We start from the raw sequence: 13,311 nt of genomic DNA, 5'->3' as shown, positions 1-13,311 counted from the left end.
AATAGTCCTTAAGTAAGTAGCTCGGCGTGCCAGAGGAAGTTCTGAGCTTTCTTTTTGATGAGGCTTGTGGAGTCAGAGGACTATTTAGAAGTTTTGAGGTCAAGGGTTCGATCATCGTGATGCTTTCTAAACTGTGAAGTCCAATGTCCAGAGGGAAGAATCCGAAGTTGTAAGAAATGAAGCTCACGTTTTTCTGGTCAAATAGTTCACACTGTTTAAAGTCAGCCTGAAAGTTTTGAGGTTGTGAGTTCAGTCTTTATAAGTTACAGTGAATTTTGAAGCCGCGCACTCAAAGTAGAAACAGAAAAACACTCAGAGAGACGCGTTTAGAGCGAGGGAGACCTGGTGGTTTATGACCACAAGGCACCAGTGGTGCAGTGTCAGATCCAGTTCTTGCCTGTTGCTGGGAGATAGATGAAGCTGGTTGTTATGTGACGGAAAACCACAGGTGTTGAACATTTTACTGCAACATCAACACAAGGGCATGAGCTGGTTAATAACCACTACTACAATAATATATATTGTATACACTATTGTCATCAATCACATGCTTTAATTGTTTTTCTATAGCACCCATAGGTGCTAGTAGAGTGCAACTCTACATGATTATTAGTATTTGTCAAAGTAAAATGTTTAAATGGTAAAAAAATAATTGGTTATAGTGAAAGAAAACACATTCTAAAAAGGTCTCAAGAAAGTCTATTGATGTCTTGATCTCCCAATCTTCGCTCATCACAGACAGAGCTACTGTGCACGCACGCACACAGGGAGAGAGAGAGAGAGAGAGAGAGAGAGAGAGAAAGAGAGAGAGAGAGAGAGAGGGAGAGAGAGAGAGAGAGAGAGAGAGAGAGAGAGAGAGAGAGAGAGTGGAATGACATAAGATAACATACACTGATAAGTGCTGGTGTTCACTGGTTGCCACGCATGCTCAGACGTCATGATGACTTCTCTCCCTCTCTCTCCGTCTCTCCCTCTCTTTGGCCAAGCTCTGGAGGAGCATCTGTATCAGTGCTCAGTGTGTGACAGGCGGGCAGACGGTCGCCATAAATAAAATAAAAAACCTCCAGCAGAGTGGGGGAGTGAGGTGACCGCAGGTGTCGGGTCTGGCCGGGCTGAGGCGCGAGGCGTGCCGCGGTGCCCTTGAGGAACACTCCCGACTGCCTGCCGCAGGAGAAAGAGGGGGGAAAAAGAAAAAGGAGGAGAGGTTTAAAAAGAAGCAGGAGAGCGTATGGCCAAGATGAGGTGATGGAGCGTTGGAGATGCTCTGTAAATGACTGAGGCTGAGCGAGAGTGACGTTCAACCCGGTGGGATCATCCGCTGGTCTGCGGGCAAGCAGGTGAGTTTATGACTTTAGGATATGAACAACACAACTGGCGGATTATTGATTTGACCGAAATATGCTAAAACACCAAATTACAGCAGGTCACTAATTGGGAAACCAGTCTGTGGTCTCATTGATCCAGCTGCCGTACGTGTGCCAGTCCGAGGGCGCAGGAGTGTGAGCGAGTGCGCGCTTCTCCCCATTCAAGAATTCGTCATGGGTCACGGGTCGGGCTGTCATTGTAGGGTACAACATCATACTTGCACACAAGCCTTTTGATAGATGCTAACGCAACCTCTCAGTCTGTCAGGGGGCTGGCGATCGAACCGTCAACCTTGGAGACGGAAGAAGCAGGGATGTGATGTCCAATGATATAAAAACGACTATTGAATTGAATCTAAATGCGGTTCAACACGTGCAGCTAAACCTTTCTGTGTTTCTCCATGTGTGTGCGCGCACACATGTGCATGTGCGTGTGTGAGTGTGTGTTTTCAACCCGCTGGCGTCACAGGGGCGCATAACGGAGGAACCTAGATAACCTTGAGAATAACATCTCCCTCCACACACAGACACATACACCCACTCACTGAAACACAGCATACACATGCATTTACATAATAACATGCAACAACCCTGAAGCAAGACAAACACACACATTTTCACCTCTATAATAACATATTATGCAGTACATTAGCTCTGATCAATCTTAGTTTAAATATATAAGCACTGACAGCTCTATAATGCCTCCATGGACTGTTCAATTATTAACAGTAAGAGCACCATTCATAAAGTGACTGGCATGTTAATAGGCAATATGAAAGATGTTATTGCTTTTAAAGTCATGGAAATATAATATCGTAGAGGATGCAAGTAAATACTCCAGGAGGACAGTTTACAGTGAGAGCATCCTCACTCTTCTGGAGATTTATCTCCTGCCGTCCTCACACTGTGAAGGTCTGGTGTGCTCGGTTGTGGCGGCTCACTTTTGGGTTGTGTAAGGTGTGAAACAAGCTTTGGAGAGGAGAAGCAGCAGCGGCAGCAGCATTGCAGAGGCAGGATGCATCATCCACAACAGTAAATTTAACAGACTGAGAAGAGAAGAGTCAGACAGGAACATCATGATCCGATGAGATGATTTTTTTTTTTTTTTTTTTTTTTTTTTTTGCCCTTTGTGTTTTCAAGAAGCAGCTGATCAGATTTCACGCAACCTTTGCTGGGAGAACATGACGAGATCCTCTCAAATGTCATTAGCGTGTAACCTCACGCCAGTGGCTATGTTTTAACAACTTCATTCAGGGAGCTGTGAAGTTGTGAAATCATGAACCTACAGTTTGTGACTGAATTCAGTGCAGTACAGGACGTATTTGGAGGAACTGAGGCTCAGTGGTTGAAAGAATAATTCACCTTCAGTAGAATTTCCTCAGAAATCCATATTTTAAAAGCAAAGGTAATTGCAACCTATTTTATATTTAATAATTAATGAGCGCCTGCCATTAACCACGGAGAAGCACACGGCAAACAGCACTCACACTCCTTAACTGTTGTAATTTGTAACGGGGCAGTTCAGGCTCAAAAGTGGGAATATTTCGTATCTCCGGAGAGAGCAAAGGCCTCAAAGCCTCAGCCACAGAGTCTGCTGCAGTCACATCGTTCACCTGATCAGTCAAATACAAGAAAACTGCAATGATGTCCTTACAACCTGAGCAGACGCACATCTGTCATACATGTGTGATGGTTGTGAGGGTTTGGTGATATGATGATATTACCAAGAAATAGAACGATTTATTCAGCTTTGTTCAACTGATTTCTTGCCATACTGTTTATACAGTGATAGTTACATCTCTGGGTATATTAGGTCATTGTTGGTGATCAATGTGCAGGACTGCTTTATGGCAGTATGTGTGCCATGATAAAAACAGACATTCCTATTTAGTTATTACTTATTACTATTACCATGATTGAAGATTTGATCCATATCACCCCATACTTGTGTCTGTGATGTTATTTTTTAATTTTAATTTTCTTTGTATTTTTTGTACATTTCTACTCAGCGGCCAGTTTCACGTATGAGATCATTTTCCTCTCGCTCATTTTGATAGGTTTCACTAATCAAATCAAACTCCATATACGCACATGTGCTGGAACATGTGAAAATCTTGTAGGAATTGAAATATAATCGCTATACGGCCAAGTGCAATATCCAAATTGCAGGAGGGGCAAAAAATCGCATGGAGCTGCAATTTATGATATTTGCATTTCAAATTTCATTTCATTTCAAAATCTGCATGTAAGCATCATTGAGACATAGTATCGCTGTAGGTCCCTGCTTTCGTACTTTATTTAGTCTATTTGTATATTTTATATTGTATATAATCTATCTCACAAATCCCTTTTTTAAAATGGGCTGGCTGAGACGGATTGAAGAGCTATAGCAATAATAAACTTGGGAAATTCTTCATTCATAAATGAATACATCTTAGCAAAAAGTCAATTTTATTTATTTAATCCTGTTTAAACATTGTTTATTGAACCCCATGTCATGTGAAAGTACCCCCCCCCCCCCCCCCCCATTCCCACGGTAACCAGTGCACTGCTGAGTGTTGTACAGCCAGAAATGCAGCAGTGCGCCGCTGTAGCAACCTGCATGGCCGTATTGTTCTGCTGCAGAGCTTTTACTACGTCAGTTATAAGTTAGTCATCTGTGGAGCAGCACCTTGAGGAGAAGAGTTAAAGAGATGGGGATGAAAGAGGGGAGGGGTGGGGTGGGGGGGTGGTTGAGATGGGTCTGTTGGGGACATAGGATTTGTACATAGATGGGAGATGGGATTCATATATTGTACCTGTTTTTTATGTAAAAGATAAAATCAGAAGTGAGGGGGGGCCCCCATCAAGGTCATGTTATATTGGAAGACTAAAAGGCGGGATAATTAGCATTGCTAATATGCTATTATGGTTTTTATGGTCCTTCTGATATGGACTTAATGTCAACTCTCATCACACAGAAAAAGGGCACAGCTCACGTACATTCGCTGCCAAACACGTGGGGCACATGGGAAGATGTGTCACTGCTATTATTATCTTGGAAATTAAAGATATATGAGATATCACACATGGGGAGGGAGGATTTGTGTGTGTGTGTGTGTGTGTGTGTGTGTGTGTGTGTGTGTGTGTGTGTGTTGGTGTAAAATATAAATTGAATGTGGCTCTAAAAGTGCATTTTGGTTTCCTCGCAGGTGTCTGTCTTCTCTGAAGTTTCAAAATGGAGTCCACTCACCTCCTGGGCAGCTCAAAGAAGAGAGTCAAGATCCACCCTCACACCGTCACAGCCAAATACGCCACGCATGCCCCATACTCCCCTCAACCTGGAGTGCACACGCACTTCCCTCAGCCCGGGGACGATGGCTATGACGACGCCCCGTCTTTTGAGGACTTTGGCTCCTTCCTCGTGGAGACGTCAGACAGGAAACAGCTGACGGAGACCAGGAGGTGGCCTCTGACTCTGTTTGGTTCCAGAGACAAAGACAAGGATACAGCCCCGAAAGCTCAGGCTGCTGTGGGAGGAGATGGAGGTGAGGGGGCAGCCAAGACAGCAAAGGGTTCTGGGAAAGGGGTAGGGGAACAGCTGGCCAGTTTTGGGGAGGCATCTGTGTCTGCGTCTCGGCTCACCTGGGTGGGGCTGCTGGGTGCCGCGCTGGCTCACGGCTGTCTGATCGTCCTGACCCGCCTGGCTTCTGAACGCTTCAGCCTCGGCCCCCTCTTTCTACTCTTAGTTCGATCCGTCGTCCAGCTCCTCTCTGTGGCTGTACCACTGCACAGGGGGGAGAACCCTTTCGGACCAGAGGGCCATCGTCTACGTCTGCTCTGCTATGGCATCGCCTACTCACTTTCCCTCTGCTGCGCCTACTCATCCCTAACCTTCGTCTCTCCCGGAAACGCTACGACGACCTGGCGCCTGGCGACTACAGCGCTGTCAGCGACCCTGGCCTTCCTGCTCCTGGAGGAGAGGCTGGGATTGGCTGACGGGATCACCATAGGTGCAGGGCTGTGTGGTTTGGGGCTTCTGTTACTTCCCACAGTGGATGAGAGCAACTCAGACCGACCAACAGACCCGGTTGTGTTCTGGAGGGGTGCTTTCGGCTGGTCTCTCTCGGCGCTTGCGGGACTGTGGATGGCCCTGGCGCTGGTCGGGTATCGTTCCCTGAAGGAGAGGGTGGGAGTTGGAACAGCTTTGTTCACAGTAAGCTGGACGGGCTGCCTGCTCGCCCCAGCCTCCTTGGCTCTGCTCCAGGAGGGCTGGTCCTGGCCTACGAGCACCACAGCTTGGGGCTTGGTCCTGGGCCTGGTCGCCTGCTCGGTAGCAGCCTTCCTGGGGATGACGCACGCCCTCACACGCCTCCACCCGGCTCTGGTGTCCGCCTCTCAGAGCCTGGAGATACCTATCGCCATGCTCCTGCATCTGGCCGTGCTGCCGCTGGTTCCCACTGCGCCTGATGTCGTCGGGAGCGTGATGGTCATACTGAGCGTCGGTTGGCTGGTGGCGATGAAGCTGCTCCCCTCTCGAGGGGGCGGGCGGCGCCAAAGGGAAGAGTATGAAGAGATTCTGGACTCACCCATCAAATAGACACCTCTTCTCACCTCCACTTTCTCTCCCGCTCACTCCCTCCTCCATGAGATTGGTTCCAGTGTACATAAAAGACTGCTGAATGTTTATTGGAGCGTTATCTATTTTGTATTGTCCTCTTTGCTTTTGGGAAAGTGCCAATATTGTGTTGTCTGTTATGGTGACTATGTGATGTGACATTAAAATCTCTCTGATGACCACAATGCATTCCTGAAGCCACTTGTAATCAAGATCTCGCCTTATTAAGTGTGTGTGTGTGTGTGTGTGTGTGTGTGTGTGTGTGTGTGTGTGTGTGTGTGTGTGTGTGTGTGGATATTGGCGACATTTTACAGGAGTATAATGTCAGTCACTCTTACCAGCCAGCTGAGGGTCAGCCAAGGATTGATGCCATCTATTTGGCTGCTGGCTGCAGAGGAAAAACAAGAGATGTGAGGCAAGGGAGAGCAGCGAGACACACAATCAGAGGAAGATAAATGGGGCTAGAGAGAGAGAAGATGATGGGATTGGCATACAGATAAGAAGCAGGGGAGGAAGGAGAGTGATGGCAGATGACGAAACCGAGATGAAAGGGAAGGAGCGGAACGAACGGAAGCCAAGGCAGAAGGCGAGGCTGATCTGATGGCGGCTGCTTATTGTGCTGTGTCAGGACAGCTGGCTGATAAAAACACTGTGCTATGTGTGGGGAGCAGTCAGTCATTATGTCTAATAACGGTCTGTCAGGCACGTAACCACTGGCACTCTCCTTCCTGGGTCTATCCTCCTCTATTTTCCTCCTCATTAGCCTCCATCTTTCCCTTTTCTCCCTCTTTGTCACCTTTTCTCTCCATTAAAAATGATTGAAAACATGACAAAGCTTCCATTCACTGAAATCCCCACACACATTGCACAGATGGAGCCTTTTTAATGAAAACAAGTGCCCCCGCATTGAGCGTACCATGTGGATATCATGGTGAAACAGGTGTAGTGAGGAGTTTGTATATACTACTATCCTTGTTACTCCACGACGGCCCTCTGCATCGTGTTGGTTGTGACATTTAAAGAAAGAAGGCTGGGGAAAAAAACAAAAAAACTTCAGATCTTGGCAGCAGTTCTCCACTCAGCTGCAGATTTATAAGGAAAGGTGCATGCACACACACACACGCATACATACACACATATACATAGCCGTGAGCATAAGCATACATTCATGCCATGGTTGTAAGTCTTTCATTAGTCAAAGCACTTGTGTGAAGTCAGTGCGCTGGCCTAATTAAACTCACATACGTTTCAAATGTTCTTTGTTGCTATATTTTGCGCGGTGGTGGAATGCACACCACTGAGGTACAAGCTCAAGGTTTATTTAACAGCTGTAATTACTAATTACCCTGCAGATTTTGCAGTAAACAACCAATTTATAAAGTGTGATGTTTTGTCATAAACTACTTAAAAATATATTAATCATCAGATGTTAGCTCCCCCTTGATCCGCTACAACCCTAAAATTCTGCAAATAATATAATATATAGTGTGTTATTGACAGGGATGTTGGTGTTGCATATTGGGAATTTTATTTTTGATACCTTGGGTACATTTCTTTTACTGATAATGTTATGTAGAGTTTTTACATTGAGGTATATTTATTAAAGTAAAGAATCTGAATATTTCTTCCATCACTGATTTCATCCTGTCCTCATCTTCCTGTTCTCTCATTAGACCTCTTTCTATTACCACAAAACAAAAGTGTAAATACTTTATAAATGAATGAAGCAGTGATCTGGGATCAAACACCATCACACAGAAACTTTATAATACACAGAAAGTACCTCTCGTCAACATGAGACTCTTTGTGGTTTGTAACAATGAGTGTGTGTGTGTGTGTGTGTGTGTGTGTGTGTGTGTGTGTGTGTGTGTGTGTGTGTGTGTGTGTGTGTGTGTGTGTACGGCTGCAGGAGGGATGGCCAGCAGTGTAATAGCTCTGGCAGGGTCTCATAAATCATAAACACCCAGAGCATTGTAAGTCATGGTCTCTTAGAATATACAGGCTCTTAAAGCAGCTAATGAGAAGGAGAGACCTGCCCAGAATTAAACACAATCCAAAAACCCCTGACACACTCTCTTGTGGTTGTAGGTAATTGCAGACATCACCACAACTACACACAAGCACTGAGGCAGTGAAGCGCATGCACTGACAAATGAAAAGTGTAGACATGCATTAGTAAGTCTGCAGCTCGAAAATGAGTTGATTACTGTGTGGGAGGAGGGAGGAAACCTTTCCACGATGCTGATTAGGTTGTTTAATTAATTTTTTATTCATTATAATAAACCCAAAACATTTATGATACATTTCAATTCATTGTTACAAGACATAAACAAGCTCACATTAAAAAGGAAAAAGAAAATCATTTTAAAAATAAGTATATGTGCAAAATCTTTATCACTGGAGTGACGTCAGCCAATCTTTTAATATTCTTCCCCTCTGGGCAATTCATGTGTCTCCTCTGTTGTCCGTCCTCAATGTTCCTGCCTGCTCAATCACTCTGCTCAGCTGCAGGTGAACCCTCTGCAGCTCTGTTGCTATGGCAACCAGGGCCCTTTGCATTGTGGCCATGTCCAGCGGTGAAGTCACTTCCTGCTCCTTCATCCCCAAAGTAAAAGCTGCCCCTACACCTCCAGGTCTTGGCGTTGGTTGGTGTCGCATCCTGCCGTCCGCTGGTCCTGATGGCACCACTCTGTGGCCGCTACTTTCCTCTAGCCGGTTCAGCCGGACATTCTCCTTGTGAGTACTGTGCAGGAGCATCTGCAAGGTAGTGTTTAACCTCCTCTCCCTCTCTGCTTCCTCCTCTCTGAGTTCCACCAAACCTCGCTGCAGCCTGAGACTTGCCTGCTCTGCTTGTGCCCTGCACGCTGACTCCATGCTGGGTACACACTGCTGGCATGGCCCCCTGACCAGCTTCTCCACCTGGGTCCTGAGAGAGACCATTCCTCCACAACACTGCTGCAGAGACTCCAGCAGCATGTTCTGCTTCATGTGGGAGTCCTCCAGAGCGATGAAAAGCTTGTCCCAGCGGGAGAAATCGGCAGCCTGGCATGGTGTGGTTGGAGACTCCCCTGTGGACAGAAACCACAGGCATGCATCACTTATGAAACTAAAAGGTTATTGAAATGTACATAGACCAAATATAACCAAAATATGAATTTATTTATTTAGTCTAGTAACAGTTTAACTTCAGAGTATGAATCAAGTACCAATAATATACTTACCAGTTCCTATTGGTACTTAAATGTAGTAGAAGAAAACAAGACAATGGGGAACAAGGGAGAAACAGTTGGGCATTTTAGAGTAAATGAGAAATAGATTAATATTTTTGGGTCGCCTCCCTAAGGATACAGTACTGGGAAATGCAAGTTAAAGTTTGGGAAACATGGTGTTAACACTCATATTCTTCTAAACCTATAAAAGAAAGGATGGTTTCATGTATTTCATGATATACTGCCAAGTAAGGTAATAAAAGGGGCCTTGGAGAAATCTGTCAAAACTCAGATGGAAGTGTTATTGAAGAACATTACGTTTCCAAAATGATGACAGGGGTCCAATACTGGGGTGCAGCAAAAGTAGTTTTGGGGTAGGAAACTCAAAGAAAAGGGGAAGAAATCTCTGAATAATCAGGGACTTGTTCGTCATTTATGGAGTAAAGATATTTTAAATGGACTTAACATGTTGAATAGTAGCCCACACAATGTCCATCTGACAAAAAAACTGCAAGTGATACAGTTGTTACAAAGGAGAACCCTGACAAGCTTTTATGTCCAGATCACAGTGTATGTTGTAGTTTCACTCGTAGTTTCAATCCTCTAAAATGCCCACTTGTTGCTCCCTTGTTCACCATAGTTTCCTTCCACAGTGTCTACCTACATTTAAGTAAAAGTAGTAAGTATTTTATTCATATTTGATTAATTCAACAAAAATACAATGTAAATTGCAAGCTGTATGATAGCTGCTAGCTCTGTTTGAACATGTGTTACAGCTAGAGTTAAAATTATATTTAAAATTATAAGTCCTGGGAGCAGAGATGGGCATTTTTATCAGACAAAAAATAGATAAGAAATGTACAATTACAGTGGCTGTAGATGGTATCATCTGCACAGAAGTATACATTACAAAGTGGTTTGGCAGATATGGTATGTAAGATAATAGAAGTGGATCATGAATAAAGCCCTGTGGGACACCTATATTACCTTCAAAAACTAATAAACCAATTTGTGTTGAATGAATCTTTAAAACATAACAAAAAATATATTTGGCTAAATCAGGCATGGCAATTGAGGACACTCTTTTTCACAGTGAGCCATCTGTTCAAACAAGTTGGAAACAAAAGCAACAAAAGGACAAATAAACAAAACTCACCCTCCTGCTGGTCCTGAGAGATCTCATTGTCATAGTTGTCTGTATAGTTCCCCTCATACTCATTCACACACAAGGATGCAACCGCGAAACCAAGCACACACAGCACATGCCGGATTCTGAACACATGCATGATGGAGCATTGAATACCACGAAAGAAACTGTTAACAACAGACGTGTTTGTCACCTTGCTTTCCTCTCTTATTCACCCCTTTGCTGAAATGTAAAACGCTTCACATTGAGCCAACTGTTGTGGGTGCTGACTTATAAACTCAACAAGGGGGAAGAAGGAGGGAGGAGGTTAGGGAGGGTGGGACAGAGATGGGGGGTGCTGTGTAGGTTGGGTGAGTCATGCTTTGGTGGAGGTAATGTGTCAAAAGTCAAACTGAGTTGGAAATAGGGGCATTATGTCGAAAGAGGGGGAATTACAGGGGCACTGGGAAAAGAGGGGCAAAAAAGGGATTGAGGGAGGAGAGGAATGAGAGAAACACCAAGCAGAACAAAAAAGGTTTAAATGTATGTAAAGGGAACTTCCTTTTTGAATTTATGTCACAAATGACACTAAATAAAATCTCAACCAGACAAATAAAAAAAATATGTGAGCTTTAAAATGCACACACACACACACACACACACACACCACACACACACACACACACACACACACACACACACACACACACACACACACACACACACACATAGTTTTAATAAGAAAAAGAAATGAAACAGTATAAGAATATGCAGAAAATAGAGGCAAAACAAGGTAGAAAGAATCGCAGTAATTCTGCAGTAGCAAGACTGAAGGAAAAAAAAATCTACTACATTGGAAATATATGCACATACCTGTATAGCAACACACCCATAATATGTACCTACATTGATTCTATCTTCTTTAAAATTGCTTTGTAGTTATCAATGACCCAAATCTAATGATCCTGCCGAATAGGTACTTTTTGTTGTTTCTAGAAGCAGACCACTGTGTTGAGCTTCATTCTTAAACTTCAGTCATTCACATCCATATACACATTGTTTCCACAGGACGTTTCAATCCACACTCTCTCAGGTCTGTCTGCCTTTTAACCTTTTCACTGATGAGTCAGAGTCACTCGCTGCTCCGTGTCTCAACGCCAAATCCCTTAACCTTAAAAAAAAAAAAAAAGTTGCAACATTGCAGTCTGGATTATATTGAATATCAGTTGGAATTAAATTTAGTTGCTAAGCAACCCAGTGAAATTTGCTTTCTAGTTTTGATTGTATTTGGTTGCCTGGTTACACTGTTGATTAGACATTCAGTGGAGTTGCATTCAGTTATTGAACTCATAGTGTGGCCAAATCACCTTATTCTTGAAGACAGAGCGCTCTGGCCAACAGGTGTTGGGGTTAAGCAGCAGAAGTAGGACATGTCAAGGTCATAGGAAAAGCCCTGACCTTTCTACTCTCTGCAGACCTCCAGACCGAGTTCCCAACTGCAGACGTCAGCATGTCTGCCAGTAACTATGTCTGATTTTCTCTGTCTGACAGGCGGTAAAAGCAGCAGAGGGACTGATTGGAGGGGAAGCTGGCAGCTTTATATCAGGAAAAGAGAGAACCTGCAGAGGAAGAGTTAGGGAGAGATGGAGACAGAGATGTGGATACATGGTGAGAAAGGGTACAGACCAGAGGGTATTTGTATCATTTTTCCACACTGTCGATATGAGTGTGTGAATTTCCCCTGTCCCAGTTCCATAAAATTAAAGTAATTAGGATCCCGTCAGGAAGGCAATAAAATTTAGTTAAAACTTGCAGGTGGAGTGTAAAATTCGATGTGTATGCATGTCAGAAACAGTTGGTGTTCTCATCTTTGCCACATCTTAGGCATGCCCACTTTTTTTTTTCCTTCTCTTTTTAGGTCATCTTTCTATTTAAGTCAATATGTGACTCCATGACAGAGGAGCCACATTTATCAGCAGTCGCCAGACGCTGTTTACCACCCCCACCTGCACACCACACCTACAGTTTAGCTGTCACACAAAGCACTCCCAGCTGGCACTGAGGGGGAGGGAGTGATGAGAGATGAAGGGAAGATGAAAACATAACAGACACAGAAAGGAAGATGGGAAGGGAAAAAGACAGATAGAGATGACTGAAGTTGGGTCGTGTATTAGCACTAATTTAATTCAGAGTATTAGAGGAGAACGGATCCTGTTGTTTGGGTTTTTTCCAATGAAACCAGAGGTGCCAGGGAAAGTGGGACAGTGGGTGTTGTCAGCAGAATTTACACTGATTTAAAGCAGCAACAGGACTTCACTGATGAACAAACCGCAACACTAACACTAAATCGGCAAAGTGAGCCAACACAGGCCAGTTTTATGAGAACTGTGTGGTATTCTTGGGTGTTTCCCTTTATGGTACCCAATATAGGAGAGGAAACCATGGAGATATAATCAAACAATACAGTCATTGCAAGAAAATAGACAGATGATAATGTTTAATGATATTAAGAGGGTTGCCTTAGTTTATGATAATGTTATAGGTGTTACAGCTGGTCAGTAAGCACAGTAAAAATGCCTTACTGTACTGAATAAAGTAACTCAAGGCTTTGTGCTTGGTCTAACGTCATTTTCTATTTACATAAATAATTTAAGTATTAATGCAAATACTTGCAGTTTGCTATGCAGTTGATATGGTTTAGTTTACCCACGGATCTTCTCACCAAAACTACAGTCCGCCTTTAATATTTAGCAGTGTCAGCTATCTGAGGTATTGTTTTTAATACTGCTGTCTCGGGCAGGTGTCCCTTGAAAAACTTCAGCAGTAATAAGAACATAAAACAATATACTGTGCCGATCCACGAAAAGATCATCCGGCTGTGTCCCCCAGGGGGAGAAAAACAACTGAAATATAATTAGAAGCATCCCAACTCCCTTTATCGGGTTTCATAACTCACTCATCTCAACCAGTCTGCAGAACATCATTTCAGCTTCCCCTTCCTGCATCACACAGGGA

General features: G+C 43.9%; 2 protein-coding genes across 2 annotated transcripts; one reads left to right on the top strand and one right to left on the bottom strand.

Moving 5' to 3' along the window:
* Positions 1-984: 984 nt before the first annotated feature.
* Positions 985-6,150, top strand: slc35g2a (solute carrier family 35 member G2a). The gene is made up of 2 exons (XM_056393567.1): positions 985-1,337; positions 4,556-6,150. Exon 2 carries the CDS (start codon positions 4,582-4,584, stop codon positions 5,941-5,943), a length of 1,362 nt encoding a protein of 453 aa, XP_056249542.1. The 5' UTR covers positions 985-1,337; positions 4,556-4,581; the 3' UTR covers positions 5,944-6,150.
* Positions 6,151-8,212: 2,062 nt separating this feature from the next.
* LOC130180166 (pentraxin-related protein PTX3-like) lies at positions 8,213-10,919 on the bottom strand. Its single transcript, XM_056393568.1, has 2 exons — positions 10,327-10,919; positions 8,213-9,029 (listed from the first exon to the last, which is right to left on the bottom strand). The coding sequence occupies exons 1-2, from the start codon at positions 10,454-10,456 to the stop codon at positions 8,407-8,409; spliced, it is 753 nt and encodes a 250-aa protein (XP_056249543.1). The 5' UTR covers positions 10,457-10,919; the 3' UTR covers positions 8,213-8,406.
* Positions 10,920-13,311: the final 2,392 nt, after the last annotated feature.

The sequence above is a fragment of the Seriola aureovittata genome, chromosome 13 (assembly GCF_021018895.1).
Source record: "Seriola aureovittata isolate HTS-2021-v1 ecotype China chromosome 13, ASM2101889v1, whole genome shotgun sequence".
Lineage (NCBI taxonomy): Eukaryota > Metazoa > Chordata > Actinopteri > Carangiformes > Carangidae > Seriola > Seriola aureovittata.
This window is presented reverse-complemented; position numbering and strand designations above follow the sequence as displayed.